Source organism: Prinia subflava, chromosome Z (assembly GCF_021018805.1).
Source record: "Prinia subflava isolate CZ2003 ecotype Zambia chromosome Z, Cam_Psub_1.2, whole genome shotgun sequence".
Taxonomy (NCBI): domain Eukaryota; kingdom Metazoa; phylum Chordata; class Aves; order Passeriformes; family Cisticolidae; genus Prinia; species Prinia subflava.
Window position 1 is genome coordinate 71,397,303 of NC_086283.1, and position 23,464 is coordinate 71,420,766.

A 23,464-nucleotide genomic window follows, 5' to 3' on the forward strand; every position below is an offset into this window, starting at 1 on the left:
GAAGCAAGCCTTGGCAAATTCATTGAAAAGTTCCAGTACTCCTCTGTGTAGCTCATAACACGAAAAAAACAAATTATTTTTTTGGCTGTGATCAAAGAGAGGAGGAGAGTTAGTCTTATATCCAAATTCTGGAATATTGAATGAGGGCTCAATTTTTAAATTTAATTTATTTTGAAATAATTTCCCTTCTTCCCCTTCTCCCCACCCCAACATACAGTATTCTTCAGAACCTGAAATTTCATCATATGTGTTCCTTTTTTATTTCAGTGGCTGACTGTAAAGTACAAAACATGTATATTAGTAAAGCTTCAAAAAACTGAGAAAGAAATTAGTACTTGGACATGAAGATTTCTGAAGGGAAGAAAGAGAACGGTTGACAATGATAAGCCTAAGTTTTAAATGCCTGAAACACTCAAATGTTTTGTGATATTGTACCATATGTTACACAGAGTTGAAAAACCACCACTCATTACTATCTGGATTTCATTGCCCACTGTGCTTAGAAATGTTGCTTGAAGGCACTTCATGTCAAAGATCTGGTTCCTGCAGATCACTGTAAATATAGATCAAAATCCTACAAAAAATCAAGGTCGAAACCAGCAGCAGTGAGACTTTTCTCCTTGACAGTGGCTTAGGTGCTTCTGGAAATCACCAGGCCTAGACACAAGGATGTGTATTTAGGTGAGGGAGAGAAGCATCATTCTTATCTCTGACAGTGACCTTTGCTAGCAGGTCTTACTAGCAGTTAATAAATTACATTTGTCCTGTTCTTAGCCAGAGCCAGGATGAGAATCAAAATCTAGGTGACAGAAGAAGGTCAGGCGGCCCTCAGCTTTTCCGGAAGAGGAAAAACACAAAGTACAGTGAATTTGCCTTTGGTTTATAGGGGTTTTTTACAGCTCTACAGACAAGTGATGAAGTTTAAAAGATGACAGCCATGGACAACAAACAGGTATGTTGAAACTGAGTGAAAAGGAAGGTGACTTGCAAATTAACCTAAAAGTTGCAGAGAAAGCTTCTCTAATTTATTCAGTTACTTCAAGTTTTAAATGGCAAAATGTAGGAGTACTTGAACTTATTTCCATTAATTCTAGAATAAAGACAATCAAAAGCGTATACTCCTGCTTACGTTAAGTAAAGCACAAGAAGCCATTAGACTTGGAAAAATTGTGCTTAGACGGCTGAGGCAGCCTTAGGGGTAGGAGGAGTGGGGAAGTGTGGAAATCAAGCCTGTGAACACCACTGAAGGAGCATCCAGTCCATGAGCAGCTCCTCACTGTGGATGTCCCAGCACATGGAGTCAAAATGGAGCCAGAGCCTGGTGGGGCAGTGAGCTGTGGGTAGTAGGGGATCCTCTGTCAAACTGGTTGCTGACAGGAGTGACATGCTGTGTGTGTGTCCAACACCCAGCAACAGTGGCCTGGCCCAGGTGTGGGAAGAGGCCAAGGATGCAGCAGAGTGAGACTGGGACTATGCAGGAGGACCTGGTAGCTGCACACACCCGTGGAGGATGAGGCTGGCCCAGAGAGTCCCTGGGGTGGGTCTGGAGTGAAAAAAGGAGAAATAAGGAGCAGGGAGGAAGGGCCACATGTCACTATGAGAATGCCATTACATCCCAGAGGTGACATAGTGAGAAGAGGGCAGGAACAAAATGGTGATTACTGATTATCACCCTGACACCTTCAGGACAAGAGGCACAGAAAGGACGGCACATCTGCCTCCTGGTGTTACCCTGACTGTGAGACCATTACCTGGTTTACATTGCCTGGGAGTCTCTTTCCACTGCCCATGGCCATTCCCCAGCTCAGGTGAGCAAAGATGGTCACCTCAGCATGTTCTTTGGGACTCCAACTGAGAGCCTCCAGCTAACATACAGCACGGCAAGGAAGGGAGTCTTCCAACACTATGGATATTTTAGAGGTTTATTGCCAGTCATGCTGAAACAAGATATCCTCCAGCTACTTCTCCATCTTTCGTGTCCTGTCTGCCAGGTGGTCTGTTCAGGCTGACAGCTCAGAGAGCATACTTGGTCCAGTTCTTCTGAGTCACAGCTTCTTCTTGAAGAGCCTAATTCTTAGTATTCTAATATCTCATTCATTTCTCCTTGAAGGATAGTTCTGACCTTCCCTACGTCAACTATACTCTACTCTTAGCTAAACAACAATCCAACAAGGAAACTTCCTACTGTCTACAGTCCTAATTAAAACAGCTAAGCTACGAAAATCACAAAACACTAAATTCCCTATCTATGGCATAGCTCCTCATCAAGTGCAGGGGATGGCTGACTCTCTGCCTAAAGACGATGCATCCCCCGTTTCACTCTCCAGAGCTGTGGGGCACAAAGTCCTCCTCAGGCGCAAGTGTCTCCTCTGCAGTCTTCCTGCACTTGCTTGGCTGAGATGATCAGAGCAGCCAGGCTGGAGGCAGGCTTGCCTGAGGTCACAAATGAATGCTGCCCAGAGGAAAAAGGAAAAAGAAAGGAGCCATTACTTTCCAAGATCACATCCTCACAGGCCTCAAGCAGGATTCCTTGGCTACCAGAAAGATGCACAAAGAGGACCGAGAGCACCATCTGCCCCTCCACCTTCCTGGCCCTCATCTGTCTCACCCAGGCCCATGTGGCCCACAGTCCTCTTCATCCCTTCCTCCAGGTGTCCTCAGCTCACAGGGCTTTTGGCCGCTTTGCTTTTTCTTACCTGCAGGAGTTCCTGGGCAGACCAGCGCCTGTCCTTGTCTGCCTGCAGACAGCAGCGGAGAAAGTCACGCAGGAGAGCCGAGTGGTGCCTGGGGTTTTGCAGTTTTGGGGGCCCGTTCCTTTCTATCAGGTCAAAAACCTACAAAAAATGTGAGAACACTCGACCTGCTGCTTTCCTAGCCACAACAGCTCTCTCTGTGCACACCCTCTCTTCTGAAGCTGCACCTTACCCTGAGACGGGGTTCCCTCTGGTAAGGAGCTTCCCCTTCCACCATTTCCAGCCCCATGATCCCCAGGGACCAGATGTCCACTTTGGGGCCGTAGGCTTCTCCTCTCACCACTTCCGGTGCCATCCAGCTGGGAGTGCCGACCCTGGAGCTGCACTTGCTGCGCTCAGGGCTGAGCTGAGCACAGAGACCAAAGTCAGCTGAGGAGAAAAACAGACCCTGTCAAAGCCACCTACCACCGGCAAACCAGGCAAAAGCATTGCCCACTCCAAGCCTGACAAGGCCATTGTGAATCTGCCTGCAAAAGCAGCAGTGCTCTGCTTCCAGTGGCTGTAGCCAGGGAAAGAAGGCACTGACCACTTCAAAAACGCCCTCACCATTCACGCACTGGCCAAGCAGCACTTCTGGGCAACTGGCACTCACCCAAGACATTCCTACAGCACATGCTGGGAACACCGTGCCTGACTGGGGATACCCACCCAGTTTGACAGAGCCATCCATGCCCATGAGAACGTTGCCGCTTTTGACGTCTCTGTGGATGACTTGGCGGGAATGAAGGAAATGCAGTCCTTGCAGGCACTGAGCGAGAAAGGAGGGAGAGAAGAGTAAAAGTCCAGGACCTGGTTTCATCCCACAAGAAAAGAAAGGGCTTGATGAGACCGACAGCGTTCTGCGGGAGTTCTGAGTGCGGCACCATGGTGCTGTCGAGAGCAAGAGCCTGCTGGAAACAAGTGAAACCAAGGGGGTGAGCGAGCGCGAGCGTCAGAGAACAGAGGGTATGTAAGAGTACAAGAGCAGAGTCTAAGAAGTGCGGGGACAACGGCATGCAGTTCACTTCTGATGCTCACTCTTCTTCTGGTGTCGTGACAGCAGCACCAAACCAAAGCCGGGAGCAAGAAATCTCTGCTCTTCTTTACCCAGCAGTTGACAAGGACCATCCTGTGCAGACCAGGGCAAGCACAAGCAGGATCCCTCACCTCCCGACAGACAGTGCCTATCTGTCCTTCCTCCACATACACTGCCCTGAGTACATCAAACAAGGTGCCGCCCTCCATGAACTCCATTGCCAGCCACACTTCCGCATCCACCAGGTAGCTGAAAGAGGAAGACCACGGCATGGAGAGGAAGGAATGGGCACAGGTCAGTCACCTGAGGGTCTGACTCAGGTTTTTGCAACTGCTCTCCAAGCGACATATGCCAGAAGAGATTATTGCATGCCAAATGCAACCTCCTCCCATGCACTGGGCATGCACAAAGAAATCAGAAACAGCTCCGTTTTCTGCCACTGATCAAATGGGTTTGTCATTTCTGGCTTGCACTATCTAAAAGGAACATTGGCACGAGAATACCCCAACCTGTCTAAGTAGGTAACAATGTTGGGATTCCTGTTGTCCCTCATGACCTGGATTTCATTGACAGCCAGCTCCTCGGACATCTCCTCTTGAAGGGCCATTTTCTTGATGGCCACCTGAAAGGACATTGAAGACTGTTCACTTGACAAGTCGCTCCTTGCACGAGATCACAAGGAAGATGGAGCGGGCGCTTGTGCAATGACGCAGCCTAGCTGTGCCAAACTGCCCCGTCACTGGGCAGCAGAGCTTAGCAGAAGCACCGAAGCCCGTCCCAAATGCATTCTGCACACTGAGCCTAGTCCGGGCTGCAGAGGAACAGCCTCTGCTGCAGAGATGGAGAGGCCTCCCAAAGCTCCAGCCACAGCTCACAGCAGTGGAGAAAGCGCTCCAGAGCGGCAAAACCTGCCGGTAGTGTTGGCACTTTACTTGTTGTCCTGTGCTGGTGTCAAGGGCTTTGTAAACAGCTCCAAAGCCCCTAGAAAGAAACAGCAGCAAAAAAAGCCCTTTAGTACCTGGCAGTGCAAGCAAGCCTAGGCACGTGAGATCTCCCCAGGCTTCCTGCAGTCTTTAGAAAATGCCTGGCTGCAGCGTCTCTGCAGCCAATAGCACGTCAGCCTGCCAGCCCTCTGCCACGCAGGGTGTCCAAGAGAACGCCGAGGTGCAACACCAAGACCAAGGGCTGTTGCAAATCTCCAAGGCACATGCTCAGTTAGTTCCTTACCAAATCTACAAATCTCTGTGTGTCTGTGTGTCTGTGTGTCTGTACGCGCACGCAGGTGTAAAAACTGGAGAAGGCTACCTTTGAAAACACTGTCTTTGAGAGCTGTTTTCTGACAGCTCTTGGAAGGCAAGTTGCTCTTCTAGGCCATAAAGCTGCAGGGGCAGGAAATCTTGCAGGTGCTGCTCCCTGCTGCAAGCAAGACATAGCCAGTATCATGTTGCCTTTGAGGATGCCTTCTGACTGCTCTTGACTGAGCAGTCCTGAGAGTTGGCAGGAGGTAAAGGCAGAGCCTGACCATGTTTGGAAGTTGCCTGACTTCCTGCTTGATATTGTACCAGTGAAAGGCCCACGGTGTTGTACAAGGGGCAGGTGTCAAACTTACCCTCGTCCGAGTTCTTCAAGCAGCGTGTATTTGCTCCTTGGCTCGCCCAGACTCACAATGCTCCCTGAAAGACAGAAGCGGTGCATGGCGCTCATCTTCAAACAGAGACGCTGCTCCCCACACCACCCAAAATGCAGCCCCACTGTCGGGAGCTTGAGAGCTCGCTGGGGCCCAGTCACTTGCTAAGTGCCGGCCTTCTGCTCATCCAAGAAAATCTCTGCTTTTGTCTTTGGCACAGAAGGCAGCCCAGGCAGAGCCGAGCCAGTGCCAGCTGCCCTCAGAGGCAGCAGGAACACCCCGAGCGCTCTCTCACTGCCTGAAAGAACCACATCAGCTTCTGCAGAGAGGCCTAAGTGCCTCTGAGGCACTAAACCCCACGAGGAGCTTCTGGTGCCACCTACACCGAGACACGCAGACAACACACGGCGTGAGCAGACCAGAAATACACCAGACGTACTCAGTCTCATCAGCCTCTGCTCCTCTCTCATCTCGGGCTGCTGGGCTGGGCTGCTGGACGGAGCGCCGGCAGCTGGGGGAGTGCCGGCTGCTTCAGGCCGTGCTGCTGAGGCGGCACCTTGAATGGCAGAGGGGGTGTCCAGCTGCGACAAGGAAGGATTGCCCGTCAGAAGGCTGGCTGCCACAGAGGCCCCGGAGAGCACATGGCAAAAGCCAGGCCTTAGGAAGACGCTGTCTGCCACGGCCAGGACTCCTCAGCTTGGGGGTTTTGGATGTCCCGTACTGAAAGGCAATGGGAAAATCCCAAAGGCTGCTTTGATACAGCAGCTCATGGCCAGTTCCAGGCTACATTTTGTCGCCTTTGCTGCAAGATGGCTGCAAGAAGGTATTGAAGTGGCTACAAAGATCCAGCAAGAGCTGAGAGCAGAGCCCCAGAGCCTTGTTGCTTTCCTGCTCCTGGCTTCTCCCGGGCAATGAAATTCTCCTGGGCTGGGCTGGCTTGGGCCACAGATCATGCTGGGAGGCACTGCCTCAATCTGAGCTACATCTTCTGCATGGGTTCCTTAGCTCTGGCCACCATCTTTTGTGGGGCTGCTCTCTAGCTCTGTCGCCCTTTTTGTGTTTGGCTGGTCTAGCTCTGGCTGCCATCTCGTGTGTGGCTGCCTCAGCCCTGGCCGCCGTCTTGTGCATTGACCTAGTCCAACTCCGAAGCGAATGTGTCCCTGCTTTGTCGGCAGTCGGGGTCAGCACCAAAGACACCAACACCAGTTGAAGGAATAAGCGTCATTTACTGTAGTGCAAAGCAGCAAAGAAGTACAGAAGGATAAGCTAAGCAGTGCACCTGATTATTACTACAGAAGCTTGCCTGTAGGGATTAACAAAGGTACATCAGCAGTTGCCCTAATACTTGACCATCGTCCTAACACACACATCAGCTGGGGAGCCCCTGTCACACCTCAGGATTGGAGAGGCACTCCCAGTAACCGGGAATTCCTCTGGGCTCACCCACTCACAGGTGAGCCTGCAAACTTTGCTGTGAGAGGGCCCAGATTTTATACTGTTGAATAAACCAGCTACCATAACTTCTAGAGCAGGAACATCTGGGTTTATCCTCCTCTTGGCCAGTGCTGAGGGAGGAACCAAGGCAGTTTGCTTTGACCATATATCTTCAAACAAGAGCAGAAAGAGAGAGATCTGATTCTGTGGCCTTGTCTGGCTTCCAAGTGTGGAATGATAAACACCTGCTTCACTAAGGAGCGGATTCATATATTATACTGGTAATGATCATGCATATTTTGTTTATGAACGAATATAAATACAATGTTTGGTTGGAAGGTTCATCTGGAAGTTAGCTTTGGCTTAGGGCCTGTTGTTCAGGCCTTAGCACTTCACTAGAATTGTCCTTTTACAGGCAGTGATCCTGTGCCCTTGGCTGCAATGGCATCTTCAGCTGGTCCCACAGGAATTGCCAAAGCTGTGGTTGTGCTGAGCTCCTTGTGGGTGGAATCATCAGTCTCTTGGATGAGCAGATCCTCTGTCACGGAGTCCAAAATTTTGCCCTGGGTTCCACCAAGGTAACAACAGGAAAGCAGGTCTGCAGCTTGGACATTGAAATTGTCGTTCTGAGTGGGCTTTGCTGTGAGTGTGAAACACAGCAGCTCTTTGGCCATATGGTGATGCTGGCAGAGTCAGCTGCTGCCTGCTCAAGACTCAGGTAGGCACCTGAGCTTCCTTGCTGCACTGCAAAAACCATCTCAGTGCTCATGGCACCTGATCCCTTGTCTCAGTGGGAGTCCCACTAGCCCTGTCAGAGTGGTGGCTCCTCAGGATTGGTGCTGCCCTTGCTCTCCACCCTAGTCCTGGCAGTGCTGACCCTGCTTCCATGCACTTCCATGCACACAGGGAATGGGAACAGCTGCCTGATGTTTTTTGAGCTGTGCTGCTGCTGCTGCTGAAGACACCTTGATGAATGGATTAGTGGGATTGTGGGCCATATTGGCCTGTGATAGCAAGGGCCTGGACATGAAGGCAGAGATGCAGACGGTCCTGCTAATCCTATTTCTGCATATTTCTGGAAAGCAGGGAATTTCCCTTGATGCTGTGAGGCACTGAGTTTCAAAGTATTGAAGGTTCCATTATTGCTGTTGTTTTTGCTGCTGCTATTGTTGTTGTTGTTTTCCCTTTGAGCTGCATCCCTTTTTGATGCCAGTCGAGCCTCTCTCCAGATGGGCATCTCTGATCATTGCAATGAAGCAATGGAGAGAGTTTAGGAGATGGTGACAACCATTTCAGGATGACTCTCTGCAGTTCAAGCCCTGAGTGGGACTCAGAATAGAAACACTATCAAACCTCAACTCCATTGGAAGGTTCCCTTGCTTGTCACCTTGCGAATAAGCTCTACATTAACTTTCTGAATTGTCCATTGTTTTTTTAAGGTGGAAAGTCCTGTTTATGGTGGGTTTGGCACGGTTCAGAATTGGGGAAGGGTCTCTTTCTGATGCCAAAATGATTTCTGCTTTTGTATTTCCTTTATATATATTCATAGCTCTGTAGACTATTGTTGTATACTTACATGGTTCCTAGGTAACTTCAGTACTTTTCCTCCTCTGATAGGCTGAAAGACAAAACACCTTCCAAAGGTTCTTATCCTATCTTACCTCCTCTGGAAGCCAAGGCTAAAACACCTTCTCAAGGCACTTTCTCATAAGCTCACTACAGCCAGTACAGCTAATAGAGCTAGTAGCAAGAAGGAGGGGCTCCAGAAGCGGTAGAAGCAAAGAGGGCAAATTTCCTCATTACTTGTGCTTCTAATTGGGAATTCTTGTCAATTATGCTGATTTTCCAAATTTATTAAACCACATTTGACCTATGTGGGGTGGGCATTTTTCCATAACTGCCCCTGGAGGCCTCCAGTTAAAGATCAGATTTGATATTATCTTCTATCTTGTCTCCAAAATATGTTCTTTTATTGCTCAATCATTAGGGCATCACTTCCTCCACACTGCAGTGCCTTTGGAATGTGGCCCACTGGCTGTTGTTTACACAGCCGTGGTACTTCTACATGAGGCAGAAAGTGCATTTCCAGCCAAAAGCCCACAAGGAGTGGGGCAGCTGGAGCCTCCTGTGCAGATGCAGGCCTGCAGCTGTGACTGGAGAGGGTTTTGATTCCTGCCCAGCGTGGCGGCTGCGTCTCCTCTGCGACTGCCCCTCTTGCCAGGTGCCTGTGGATACAGGGTACAGGGTTCTGCAAGGGGAATGGAACAAGGTGGTGATGTCTGCTGGCAATAGAGTGCAGAGGGAAATGGTGGGAAAATGTTTGACTGTAACAAACTGTGAATTCCTTCAGCTTTAACAGACACTTCTTAGTCCTCATTATTCCCTCATACCAGGTACTGATGTGTGCAAGTGGATCTCTTAGCCTTGAGAGTTAAGAAAGTGGGCCTGCTGAACAGATAGCTTCAAGCAAACAGAAGCAACTGGTTTTAGGAGGCTTTTGAGCATCAAAGGAGAATTTGAGGCATGAGACGTTCCCCGTCTCATGGGGAACACCAGAGACTTTGAAGAGACTTCTATTCTAATGCAAATATTTTTGTGGAACAGAATTTTTAGTCAAAACTTGATTAAAAAGAAATAAACCACAGAATGTTAAAAATAAATAAACAAGTCTGGTTTACTTTAAATAACAGATCACAATACTTTTCCACTTAAAAATCATTACATATGTTGACAAACAAGATGTGTTCTCAAGAATTTCCTCTTTTTGCTTCTGAAATTTAAGAACTGAAAGGAAATGTTCCAGTGAAAATGTATGTTATCTATGCTCTGGTTTTCTTAAATCAATATTTCAAAATTAAAATCTATGACAAGCCCAAAACCTTTAGCCGGCTGACAGAAGTGTGAAACCCATGGATTCCTCAGCAGATTTCAATTTCTGTGGATGAGGAAGTAATTTGAACTCCCACTGGACATAAAATTCAGGGAAAACATACTGTATTTAGTAGTGTTAAAATGAAACTGAAATGAAGGATATATTTAGGTGCTTACACCACAACACTTTTGCACTACCAGAAACACTCCAAGTGGTCACTAACTCGTGGCCCCTCTGACTTTGCAAGGAACTTTGGTATAAGAGCAGCAAACCAGGGGCTCATTGGCCTGATGCTACAGTGCTGTGCTGAAATTCATTCAATTGCAGTCATTAAGGCAGAAGAAATAAAGACGTAAAAGACTAAAGCGGCACATCCACAGTTGTGAAACCAACCACTGATCAGGGAGAATGGAGCCAGCACGTCCTTGCTCGTCAGCCAGGCTACTCTTTAGACAATTATCACAATAATTCTCCCTACAAATGTAGCTAATTTCAGAGGCGAGAGATTAAATGAAACACACCACTGATCTGTCGGCCTCATTTCTATATGGAGTTTATCCTTGGCCTCTCCTGAGTTTAGCAAATATGAAAATGTACAAGGCAGCTTGAAGCATGACAGAACAGCAAGATGAACTTTTTCCTCTCCCATATTTCAAACATATCATTAGAGGTTTATTGACTGACATATTTATGATTCAGTTCTTGTGAGATTCCAAGTCATTAACCCCCCCTGCCATGTGTAAAATGGAATAACTCTATAGTAACTACTGAAAGAGCTGTACATAGAAATAATTAATATCTATTAGAGGAGTGACACTGAAAATAGGTGGACATCAGTAGGTGCTGAGGCTGACTCTGGCTGTGCAAGACCTTGCTGCCTTCACAGGAGGGTCGGATATCTCACCCTGAAGAAGTTGCATGTTTTAGGACTGGGATCTGTGTAGGGTACGTAGGGGTATCTGCCAGCCCTAGCTGGTCACTCACATTTACCATCTGGTGCCACTTCAAGAGACTCTGAGGTTACTTTTGGTTGCTCTGCCGTGTTGTAAACTGATGGTCAAAACCTGCCTTCCTCTTGCAGAGATCTGAAAAAAGAAAAAAAAAATTGCCTATAATCTATCAAAAAAGTTATTTTACTGACAAAAAGGGCTGTTTTCATCATTGTACTGATGGCAGTGTAAGAGGAACTTGATGACTCAATTCCCTTACCTGTGACAAATAAAGAGCTCTGGGACAAGGCCCTGCTCTCTGGCATTGCCTCACATCCCACAGCAGCTGGAAACTGATAAATGTGACAGAGAAAAAGCCAAGGAGGCATTAGCACAAGTTATTTATTTAAATTCTTTCTCAGACATTCTAAACAAGTTAAAAAAAAAAAAAAAAAAAAAAAAAAAAAAAAAAGAGGCAAATAAAAAGTTCTGTGTACTTTCTGTTTTTTCAAGCTACTAATCTCAGATGTGTTCTGCCAGCAGTTCTCAGTGACCACAAACATTTCATCTCACTGAAGTATGGCTGAGTGACTTGTGGCTGGATGTTCCCAGCTGAATCTTACTGTTTGCTTATGAGAACACTGTCCAGCTGGATCACTTAGAAATCACTTTCAGCAGTCACCCTGGAAACCGTGGTTAGAGCCGTTATGTTCTGCCCTGCAGCACCCTCGCCTGGATGCAGGATCACTTCATTGCTTTCCAACAGCCCTTCCCTCAACAGGAACACAACAAAAACATAACAGCAGAGAAACACAAATGAGTTTGGTAAACCTGGCCAGCCTTTTTAAACGACTTGAAAGATGTCAGATGGCATGAAGACGGGACCTGTACAAAGACGTCCCCAAACAAAAAAGCTGCTGCCCATTACTGTAGATACTTATGAATTCTTAAAATCAATTGCAATACATTATGGCTTACATTTTGTGAGTTTTAATTAAAATTTTAGTGAAAGGAATCAGTATTACTTGTGGCTTCAGAAGAAAGTAATGTAATTTTTTGGAACCGCCTATCTCCTTATGGTTAACACAGGTGTGTTACCCCTTCAGCTGGGCTCAAGAGTGAATTTCTCAGTCATATCCATATATGACACACTCATTCATTTTATGGAGCTCTTTCAGACAGGATGATGGGCTTTTTTCTGGAAAAGACTTAACCAAACCCTGACATACAGAGGGACTCCTAAAATGGTTCACCTCCTGCAACCTTTCAGTCCACAGGATCAGACTAGGTTTAATCTAAAGAGAACACCCTTAATCTGTGTGATGTGAATGTCATCCCTTAATGTTTTGTTGTGCAGATCTGCTCCTTTTGCTCTACAGTGTGTGCTAATGTACATACACCCTCGTGTTACGTCTGGTAAGCATAATTTTGGCTTGACTTAAGCCATATCCCCGATTTTCCAAAACACAGATAATTGAAGAGTACTACACTGCCTGTAGAAAATCAACAATTAAGATAAATGCCTGGTTATATTGCTTGTTAAGACTGGAATAGTGGTGTTACAATCAGGCCAAAGTTCTATTGCCCAAAACTACAGGCTGATTAAAAAAAAAAGCTTTTGACAGAGCTACCAACATCAAGCTCAACTGAGAAATGTTTTGTACTCACACCAGTGTTCCTCTGCTGGCCTTTTACTTCTCTCAGCATTTTTAATGGAAGAAGGTCTTTCTTTCATTCCATTTCATTTGGGTAAGTCCCTTGTAGGGTAAACAGTCATTTGCTTGCTCCTTGCTCTGTCTCTGGCAGAGGGGTGGGGAAGAGAATCAGTAGGGCAAAAGCATGAGAATCTCTTGGGTTCCGATAAAAGGACCATCTAATAAATGAGAAGGGAATAAAAAAAAAAAAAAAAGAAAAATTATGCGGTGTCAGTCACCCATCCATCTCCCACCAGTAAACTGGGGCCCAGACATTCTCCAAAAACTGGCTACTTTGGGAAGAGTTCCTCTCTGTCTCCTGCAGTTTTACTGTGAGCATGGTCCTGGATGATACAGAATATTGCATTGGGTCACTTTGAGTCCCAGCTGTGCCAAATTCCATCACTTCTCCAAACCCTTCCTGCTCCCTGAGAGAGCACAGAGAAGCAAAGGAGGTGTAGATGCTGTGCAAACACTGTTCAGCAATAACAAATCACCTATGTGTTGTCCATGCTCTTTTGGTCCCAGATCTGAAACACAGCCCCATATGTGTTGTCAGAAAGAAGTCTCCACCTCAGCCTAATGCAGTCCAGAAACAATACTTTTTGTTTTATTTAACAGTCATGGATGGCACAGATGCTCTGAACCAGTGGTTTTTAAATTTTTTCCCAGAATTGTAATGCCCCAGAGAGATCTCCCTCTGCACCTTTGGCTCACCTTTGTGCTCTGTGGCTCAGCCATACACAGACTGATTCCGTCAGTATGGGAAGTCAGTCTGAGAGTTAGCTAGACTTCAAGAGTTTCCGGGCACCTGAACTTTCAAGGAAATTCAAAACAAGGTGACAGTAATCACCACGGGAAGACAGAGGTTATTTTGAGGGTAGAAGACAGCAGCACCCTTCTGGAAGCATTTTATCATGTCACGAGTCAAAGCTGAAGAGTGTGTTGAACACAGAAATCTGTCAGTAAGAGTAAAGGAAGACACCAAAAATAAAAGGACTTATTATAAAAGATACATGATATTATCTGTCGTGTTGATGTTAAAATTAGAGCTGGTCTTTAACATTTCATGGAGGACTAAAACATGCATGCTTTTGTAACCAAATTCCTGCCATTGCAGAATAGGCAGAATCTGGTTCTGAAAGGGAGCATCCCTTTAAGATGGCACTTAATCGTTGTAATAGGTGTTCTTGTCACTTGAGACAATACAAAGTTTTAAGTCTTTTTTCCCTTCTCTTCTCTTCATTTGCATGAGCTGCATGCAGAGAACAGGGACATTTTCCTACAAGAGAATTAGAGCATTTGTGTTAGGGCTAATCAGTCAGAAAAGAAGTTCAAGCTAAAACCACACACTCACACAAGATCTACTCTTCTAAATCCTGTAATTTGGAAATCTTAGTGGGCAGGCACCATGGCAGCTATATGGAGCCCTTCCATCATGAAAGAAAGGGTGAATTTGCTTTTCCCTCTTGATTGTACACAGGTCAAATTAAACCAGTCCCAGTTCAAAGCCTGCTGGCTGGCTGTGAGAAGTAAACCAGTAGCAAAATAATGCATAAAGCAGCAACCAGAGCGTTGTGTGGTCACAGTTAAGCAGATCTGATTACCTGGCTAGAAGAAAAAAGAAAAAAGAGGAAGGAGGATATCCATTACCTTCCCCATCTGTTTTGTGATGTGCACTGAAGTTCTCTCCCAGAAAGTTTTCCAATGCAAAGCTTTTTTCAACAAGGTCTCACCAATATTTAGAAAGAAAGAATAGTTAGTTCTTCTGAAAATGGAATTTCTAACCCACTGTGAATTTTAAATGGTCAATGGTCAATATGAATTTTTGATAAAATCTTCTTTACCTGGCTGTTCTTAGGCTTTCCTGGGTTGTAGAAAGCCTGAGTGCATTGTGTTTAATGTCATTACAAAAGGAAGCTATACTCTGATCAAAATAAATAGCTTCTCAGAATAAGTTACGTGTATAATTTAAGCTTCTTAGTCTTAACTGTAGCTAGAAACTGCTGTCAACAAATAGAATTCCTTTCTAATGCAGTGTTGGTCAACTTTCCAGAGCATAAGACAGCTGTCATCTTGGCAGATTGTTAATTCACACCAGGATGCACAGGCGATTCCTAATACAAATATAATTCAGTCACAGATAAATGTCTGGTAAATGCTTGAAAATTTATCCTAAAGTGTTATATTCTGTTGATAGACCACCTTTGTTTCATGACTGGTTTGCACATGTGATTCAGATCCAGCACTGAAATGGTTGCATGTAAAGCCACACACGCATGGGGAAAGTGGAACTACTGTTACTATCAGAATGTGCACAAAGCCTTTCATCTGTTACAGGTGATGTAGAACTGAGTTCTGACAAAGATGATTTTGCTCCTTTTAAAACCCTTTGATAATTCAGAGTTGGACATTTTGCCAAGAAAGCTGTCATTTAAGATCCTAAAGCTTGGAAATCAAATAAATATTAAAATAAAAAAAGAAAAATATATCACTTATTTTTAAAAATTGTTTTAGGCATTAGAAATTGTTATTTCTTAAAATAAGTAAGGGAATGAAAGTACAGTTTTTGAAATTTTATGTTCTTTTTTAAATCTGAGTTATAGCTGTAGCAAATTTTTAACAGTAAAGATGTACTCGCTCTCATTTTATAAGTAGAATTTTTAAAATATGAGTCTGGTAAAAAAAATGAATGCTAATTTTGATAAAGTAGCCACACACAAGCCCATTTAAAAAAGATTATTCTTGTTTTTCTTTCTCATTTTCTAAAGTATGACATGGAAGTTGAAATACAAATTTAATAACGTGTGCTCAGATTTTTATTGCAAAGCTGTAAATGAGCATCTCTGTGTGTGTCCTTGAATTTCCTTCTCTTTCCAAAGGCTCACTGCAAAAAGATTTAATGCAACTAATGATAAATAAAACTCAAGTGTCAACCAGTGAGGTGTTCCCAGTGTCTCTTTCTATATTACTAAGGAGCACAGGAAATTTAAGGACAGGGATTTAAAAGCAAACAGTGAGACTAGTAGAGAGCAGATACAGGAACCTTCACTGCAAACCTGCACTGATAGATAGTAATGCAATAAGCTCTGTGAACACTAAACCATCACTGACCTTCTGTTGCTGCAGAGCAGCAAGTGGGAGCTGTGCTGCAGCACTGGGGCTTGCAGAGTCTTTTTAGGAAGCCTGCTGGCATCCCCAGCATGTTTCTTGAAGGAGTCAAACAGAGAGAAGCAGCGTCCAGCGACCAGCCAAGTGGTGTGGCTCAGCGCACCAGCCAGGAGCCTCGGCAGCAGACAGGTGTCTGCTGCAGTGACTGATGGTGTCCTCACCCATAACGGGGTCAGGCTGTCCTTGCCACACTCTGGGACCCTGATTAAAGCATGCCATGCCTGCTTTCCTCTCCAGACCGAGGCTGCCCTTGGGCAGGACAGACAATTCTTCAGGCAGCACTTTTCCCAGCTGTGTGCAGAGATCATTAGCACGACAGGAAAGGAAGCACAGGAGTTGCCTCATCAGTTCAAATCACATCAGTGTTCCACTACGTCCTGCATTGGACCAGGGAAACCAGTGCTTCACTACAGCCCTGTGCATCTTCCCCCCAAGCCCTGTCCAGAGGCTTTGAGGGGAGGTGATAGCGGCCAGACTGTTGGAATGCAGTGGAGTGAAGGCTCCAGACGGAAAAAGTGGCTGCGTGTCAACTCCTCCACTCCAGCCGGAAAAATAAAGAATTAATTGTAATTAGGGTCACAGCTGCTGAGGCAGAAAGGAGTGAGGCTTAAATCTGTTCTGTGATTTGTACAGAGGGAAGGGTGTTTTATTTCTCTGTAACTCTTGCTGGTTCCAGCTGTATGAAATTACAACAATAACAACATTCTCATGAGGCCAAACACAGCAACAAATATTTACAGCACCATGTTCTAAGGCCGAGGCTTAAAACTAATGGGAATCCAAACTCCTGCTTTCTGATGTTTAAACAGTCAATTTTCCAAGAAGACAGAATTTGTGCCATTTGACTGAGCCTTCTTCAGGAGATAAAAGTTGGATACTCAGAAAGGGATCCATCCAGAATTTTGGGTAGCTTTGAAAGATGACTCTTCAGATTGTGCCTTTCCCAGGCACCTGTGGCTAGGAGGCCAGCAAGGTGGTTTCTCACAGTGGATAGAAAGAAGCAAATGAATTGAAGAAGAAAACAGTTATTTTAATTCAAACTACACATGTAAATCCCTTACCTGAACTGAAAGGTCGGTCCAATCTAGAGAAAAGGAAAACCAGTATTTAACACTAATCAGAATGGGTGTTATCCATTCAGTATTCGTATCCCCAGAGAAGATACTAATGCAAATAAGCTTTAAAACCATCATTTAGCAAGATTTCTAGCAAGCACAATTTATCAGTCATCCCAGCATTAGCAGCGCTGATAAAAGCCATGCATTGTGATAAAGTCTTAAATTTCAGAGAGGAAAACTGAACAAACCAGCTCCAAACAAAACAAACCTCTCCATGATGCATTAAGTTTCAAAGAGCAAGAAATTTCATGCTGTCTGAAAGTAGTGACAGAGACTGAAAGCAGTGACACCAAGTGACTGCCAGCATTAACCTTTTCTGGAAATTCTGTCTCTCTGCAAGACCCTGGCAGAGTTTTACCAATGTTGGCTCTCTCCAACAAAATCACATAGAATTTTATTCCTTGTAGGAGTGTCCTGGAGGCATTTACAGGGCAAGCACTAAGTGAGGCTGGGGACTTTGGGCAAGCATTAAACTCTGGCCATTCATCACACTTGGCTGGAGGGGGTGGATGGAAAAACTGACCCCAGAATTCTGGAGAATTTTAGGGTGGACGGGTGGATATTGCCACTGATGGGGTCCCAAAAGAGATGTAAGACACACATGGGTGAGGGGAATGCACAGGGATACATCCCAGCTGACTGTCTTCCAGGGATCCCCTCTAAAAATCCAGTGAATTCCTCAGAATCCTTGTCCCCCCTCAACGCCCATCCACTGTCTCCAGGGAGACAGAGCCAAATCTGTCTGGCTTCTTTTCCCAGAATTAATGAGTGAAGTCCCAGCTGAGGATACTGAAAAAGTCCAAGCCCAGCTCCTGGACAAAAGAAAAAAAACCAAAAAACCAACAACAACTTTAAAGAGCTTTAAAAACCCATCGGAAACTGGGAAAAATGAGGTTTCTCAAAATGCAAGCAAATGAAGTGGTTTTCCTTTAAAAAAATAAGAAGAAGAAAAAAAAGAGAGACATAATAAAGTATTTTGCCGCAAAAAAATACTTTTAAAATGCCAGGTAAATAAAGAACAAGAATTTTTCCTTAAAATAAACATAATAAAAGCATTTTTCCCTTTAAAAAAATTCCTAAAACCATAGAAATTAACTTCTTTTTAGAAGAAAAAAAGAAACCACATTAAAATGATGGTGGTTTAAAGGGTTATTTTTTTTCTCCAAAAAGTAGAATTCCAGTGTACTTATTTTTCTGCCTGAAAAAAAGGCCAAAGTATATGATAAAGAATTTTCTTAGCCTCAGAATATCAAAAACATGTCCTCAAAATCCCCAATAAACATGGATAATCTATTTTCTTCCTGATTAAAAAAAAAACAAAAAAACAAAAAAAACAAAAAACCGAAAAAGGGGATCTAGAATTAAAAATATTTTTAAAAGGACTTTTTCTTTAAAAAAATTAAATCAGGCTATGAAAGTTGAAAGTCTGGAAAGGGGAAAAAACCCCACATAGGGTGAGGAGGGATCCAGAGGTGTCTCCAGAACCCCAAAATTGTTCAAAAAAAGTCTTCACTCTGCTTAAAAAAATACATTTGGAGGAGCCCAAAATCCCCAACACATGACTAAATTTCCCTTTCTAAAGAATCCTGAGATAGCTCAGAGAGATTGGATGGGTGGAAAATTGGCAAATTATATGTTTCCGTATTTTTTGTTTTGATAAAAAAGAGCAGCACTAGGCAAAAGCCAGCATTTGAGGGTGTTTGAGCTCATTTTCAGGCTGCAGCTCTTAACTTCATGAAAATCCAGGTGAGAGAATTTTTATTCTGGTGGGATTTTGGTCATTCCTTGGAATACTGTCACTTTAAAATCCTGTTTTTTCATGCATTTAAAGAATATTTATGCCTTTAAAATGCATGAAAAATGTAAATAATCCTAATTTTATTCAAAAAAATCCTGAATTTGGGCACAGAAGGGGAAAAATTTCTTCAATACATTCACACAAGTGGCAAAATCTGAAGATTTAATTAAATAAAAAATAAATAAAAATCAAAATAGGTTTGGAAAAGAAATAAAAATAGCATTAATCTAAAAACTCCATTAAATAAAAAGGCAATGCATTTAGAATTAAAAATGGAAATGAAATTAAATAATGTTCCCTTTAATAAATTTTTTGATTAAAATCCAATCAAATTAAAAATTAAAAAATTAAATTTTAAAATCTCCTGAATTAAATTATATTAATACTTTAAAATGTGCCATAATTAAATTAAACAGCCAACTTTTCAAATACTTCAGGTCTTTAAAAAAATGGTTTAAACACCACACATACACACAGTCCTCCACAAAAAAAATCCTGGAAAAAATGTGTGCTTGGTGTTTTAATGTGAATTTTATTTGCCTCTGGAACTTCATTTTACTGCATCATTTCTTTTGGGGAGCATTTTTGGTTTGCTTGTTTGGATGTATTCATAGGTTTTTTTTCAAATTTTCCTTTTTCTTACAGTTATTTTAGGGAGAGGGATGTCACCCTTTTTCTTCCTCCTGATTTTAGGTAAATGTATGTTTCTGAAAAAGTGTCATTTTCACCCCTGTTGGAAAAATGACTGATCAACTCATTTTCCCTCCTATTTCTTCTCCAGGCTCCATGGTTGACACCAAAACCTCATCTGAAAAAGGTGAATTTTGGAGGCTTTACCCTAAAAACCCCTTATTTCCACTTAAATAAAACTTTCTCCTACCCACATCATACTATTGTACCACTATCCTCCCCAAATCCATGTGTAATGGCCATGTAATTCCACTGGGGTCATTCCTGTTAACCCCAGTTTCTCCATGAAAACCCAGGAGAAGACACATCTGTTTTTAGGTAACCAACACCACGGGAACCCCAAATCTGGTGGTTTACACCCCCAAATCTGTGTAGTTGGGTGGGAATTTGGAGGCAGTTCCCAAATCCTGATTTTCCCTCAGGATCCCTGCTCTATCCCTATGGACCACAACAGGGGGATGAAACCAACCCCAAACACGATGATGGGACATCCGAGGCAATCACCCTCTCCGTTCCCTTCACCTTCTACAGCAAAACCTACCAAACGGTGTTCGTAGGTCACCCCAAACTCCATATTTTTGAGAATTTCATCCATTTTTCCAAATCTTCCCTCCATTTCTACCTAATTTTTCACTGGTGTGTGTGGGCGAGTGTCTGTGTGTGTGTCTGTGTATGTCTCTGTGTGTGTCTGTGTGTCCCCAAAATCAACTCTTCTTGAGTTCATAGTGGGTTTTATCCTTGGACACTGAAACATCTTCAGATGGGTGGGGGATCTTGAGGGGGCTAGTGGCATTGGGAGGGTTAGAGAGGCTTGGGGTGTTCTGAGGATGGTGGGTGGTGGTGTGGTCTTTTGTGGTTGTATGGCTGGTGGGTCTTGGGGCAGTTGGTTAATTTTTGGTGGTCCCATGTGGGGTGGATCTTGTGGTGTATTGGTGGGCATTGTGGAATCATATGGGTGGTAGATTTTCTAAGGGTCCTTGAGCGATGGGTCTAAGGGGGATTGGTGGGTGTTGTGGGGTCCTATGGGTGGTGGGTCTCAGGAGGGTCCTGGAGGTGATTGCTGTTAGGGAGTTCTATGGATCTGATGTTTGGGGAGTCCTGTGGATGGTGTGTTTTGGGAGGCTGATGGATCTTGAGGGCTTCTTTGGGTGTTGGGGGGTCCTGTGGGTGAGGGTTCTTGTGGTTGGTTGTTTTTGGGGGAGTCCTGTGGGCAGTGGATCTTTGGGTGTTGATAGGTGTTTGGGGGGTCCCTATGGGTGGTTCTTAGCATGCTTGTAGGGTCCATTTTGAGGACCCACAACCCAAGTCATGGTGTTGCACACACCTGCTCCTGGTGTCACGTCCAGGTGAACAATAATGGGGTGATCTCCTTCAACGAGCCTGTCAGACAATACACCCCTGACCCCTTCCCTTTGGTGGACGGGCACCCTTTTGTGGCTCCGTACTGGGCGGATGTGGACAACGTGCTGGGTGGGGACATCTTCTACCGCCAGACCACCAACCCGGCACTACTGGAGGTCATCAGCCAGGACATCACCCAGTACTTCCCCAAAAACCCCTTCACGGCCACCTGGGCTTTGGTGGTCACCTGGGACCATGTGGCCTACTATGGCTCCATCTCTGAAAAGGTGAGGTCCATGGTCCATGGGGCATGAAGGTCATTCACTGGCTCTTGTTGAACCATTTGGTCACCTTGTTGACCAACCTATCTTTGACCTCCAGAACCCATCCATGACCTTCATGACTCATTCTTGACCTCTGTGACCTTTTTCCATAGGGCAACACTTTCCAGGCTGTGCTGACCACTGACTCCAAGATGTTCTACGTCACCTTCAACTATTGGGACATCCAGTGGACCACAGGGGCAGCGAGTGACGGGGACGCTGAAACAGGACTCGGGGGGATCCCAGCACATGTAGGTGGGGAGGGTGGAGGAGGAGGGGGAGGTTGTCCTACTCCATGTTCTGAGGATGATGATGATGGTCAGGGTTTGGCCCATCCCATTTCCTGGGAATGATGATCATCATGGTCATGATGAAGGTTCGGGATTGAGACATAACACTTTTGGGGAGGTCAAGTTGTCCCAGCTTCTGGAGATGATAATGATGAAGTTCACAGGTTGGCCCATCCCAACTATTGGAGATGATGATGATGAAGACAGGAGGTTGTCCACTCTTCTTCTGATCATGACAGTGATGGTCATGGATTGGTCCATATAATTTCTGGATGATACCAAATATGTTTGCATCTTAAAATCTTTTGGAGGCCCACTACCCCTTTGGGTGGGGTCAGCTCTTCTAGATTCCCCTTGCCCCAATTTTCCAGGCAGGATTCAATAGCGGTGATGACACCAACTTCTACAACATTCCCGGATCCCAAACTGATGCCATCATCAACATCACCACCACCTCCAATGTCAAGGTCCCGGGACGCTGGGTCTTTCGGGTGGATGACTTCCAGGTGACAGGTGTGGATCCTCCCCAGCTGAACAATGACTGCTGGTTGTAAGTTGGAAAAGAAAATTGGGAATTTTGAGGAAAAGTGGGAATTTGGGGCAATAATTCATGACTGTGGGAAGACCACTGTGAATTTAGGGGAAGACAGGATTTGTTGGGGGAAATTTGGAATCTGGGGGGTACGGCGGGAATCTTGGTTGGAATATTGAAAATTTAGGGGCAAAGTAGGAACTGGAGAAAAATGGGCTTTTGGAAGAAGTTGGGGATTTTGTGCGATAATTTGCAAGAACTTGGATTTCTGAGGGAAATATTCAGATTTTTGGGGGATGTTGGGGATTTTGTTAGAAAGTGGCTCTTGCTCTTGGGCCTTTGATATCTCTTCTAGGTGAACTGAGGGGAGTGGGCTGGAGGGACATCACCACTGCCACTGTGATCACAGATGAAGTCACTATGCAGGTGAAGATCATGCCAACCTCTGTCAGAGTAATAAAATTGCAGCCAAGACGTTGCATTGTCCATGTCCTTGTCATTGTCATTGCGCCAATGGTGATGTTATCACACTTACGTCACCATCGTCCTCACTGTCTCCACAGCTGCAGGGGATCTGAGGGGTTTGGGTGTGAAATGTGACAGAATTCATCCAATTTTGCTTTTTTGGGTGTTAATTTCTGTGTTAATTTCTGGGGTCTTGCACAATTTGAAGTCACATGGCAGCTGTATGCAGGAGAGACACAACCCACAACAGACATCTTGGCACATACCTCCAAAAAGGCTGCACCTACAGCACACTTGGACATCACAAGACACACAAAACATATAAGACACAACTCTACCCCTCCCTCCGCTTGACTCCTACTCACAGAATCACAGGATCATTAAGGCTGGAAGAGAACTCCAAGGTCCTCAAATCCAACCTTTGACTGAACACCCCATGTCAAGCAGACCACAGCACTGAGTGCCATGTCCAGGTGTTCCTTGAACACTCCAGGGAGGGTGATTTCACCACCTCCCTGAGCAGACCATTTCAATGCCAAATTACCCTTTCTGTGAAGAAATTCTTCCTGATGTCCAGCCTGAACCTAGACTCACTCCTAGCTGACAACAACTTCTTCTCCAGGTAATTGTAGAAAGGGATAAAGTCACCTCTGATCCTCCTTTTCCACAGGCTGACCCCTCCCCCACCAAGCTCCCTCAGCTGGTCCTGGTTCTCCAGACCCTTGGCCAGCTCTGTTCCCTTCTCTGGACACATTCCAGCCTCTCAATGTCTTTCTTGCCATGAGGGACCCAAAACTACCCCCAGGATTTGCAGTGTGGCCTCAGCAATGCCAACACAGGGATGGTCATTGCCCTGCTCCCGCTGTCACACCATGGCTGTGACAGCCAAGGGGCCATTGGCCTTCTTGGCCATCTGGAGCACCTGGCTCAGGTTTTGCTGCTGTCATGAGCACCCCCAGGGCCTTTTATAATGAGCAGCTTTCCAACCACTGTGCCCAGCTGGGAGCTGCAGAGGTTGTTGTGACCCAAGGGCAGGATCTGGAACTTCCCCTTGGTGCACCTCATGGCATTGGCCTGGGACTATTGATCCCATCAATTCATCAATTCCCACGAAATGCATTTTTTAAAAAAAATTCCCTCCCTCCCCTTCCTGTTTTTCCCTTTTTCCTCCTTTTTTACCCCAATCACACACTCAATTTCTCAAAAAAAAAAAAAAAAAATACACTATTTTTGCTCCCTCACTTCCTTGTCATTATGGAATAATTTAAACCACATTGGGCAAAACCCCCTTGATATCTGGTATCAATGCCAATTTTTGACATCAGTTTTAAGAAAAAAACCCTTGTTTTTCTCATTGTTTTCACCTTTTCTGGCCAAAAATTATCTCACGTCATTGGGTGGGGTGGTCTCCT

The 23,464-nt window shown here is 44.9% G+C and overlaps 2 protein-coding genes across 2 annotated transcripts; one reads left to right on the forward strand and one right to left on the reverse strand.

Annotated features, from left to right (window-relative positions):
• Positions 1-1,823: 1,823 nt before the first annotated feature.
• LOC134564420 (serine/threonine-protein kinase PAK 3-like) lies at positions 1,824-16,272 on the reverse strand. The gene is made up of 11 exons (XM_063423274.1): positions 15,439-16,272; positions 10,686-12,503; positions 5,835-5,976; positions 5,378-5,441; positions 4,701-4,749; positions 4,278-4,390; positions 3,900-4,017; positions 3,402-3,501; positions 2,926-3,122; positions 2,697-2,834; positions 1,824-2,452 (listed from the first exon to the last, which is right to left on the reverse strand). Exons 2-11 carry the CDS (start codon positions 10,692-10,694, stop codon positions 2,351-2,353), a joined length of 1,032 nt encoding a protein of 343 aa, XP_063279344.1. The 5' UTR covers positions 10,695-12,503; positions 15,439-16,272; the 3' UTR covers positions 1,824-2,350.
• Positions 16,273-17,616: 1,344 nt separating this feature from the next.
• Positions 17,617-23,330, forward strand: LOC134563713 (sushi, nidogen and EGF-like domain-containing protein 1). The gene is made up of 8 exons (XM_063421922.1): positions 17,617-18,359; positions 19,057-19,104; positions 19,193-19,228; positions 19,524-19,654; positions 20,448-20,729; positions 20,879-21,016; positions 21,427-21,605; positions 21,943-23,330. The coding sequence occupies exons 2-8, from the start codon at positions 19,074-19,076 to the stop codon at positions 21,944-21,946; spliced, it is 801 nt and encodes a 266-aa protein (XP_063277992.1). The 5' UTR covers positions 17,617-18,359; positions 19,057-19,073; the 3' UTR covers positions 21,947-23,330.
• The last annotated feature ends 134 nt before the right edge of the window (positions 23,331-23,464 follow it).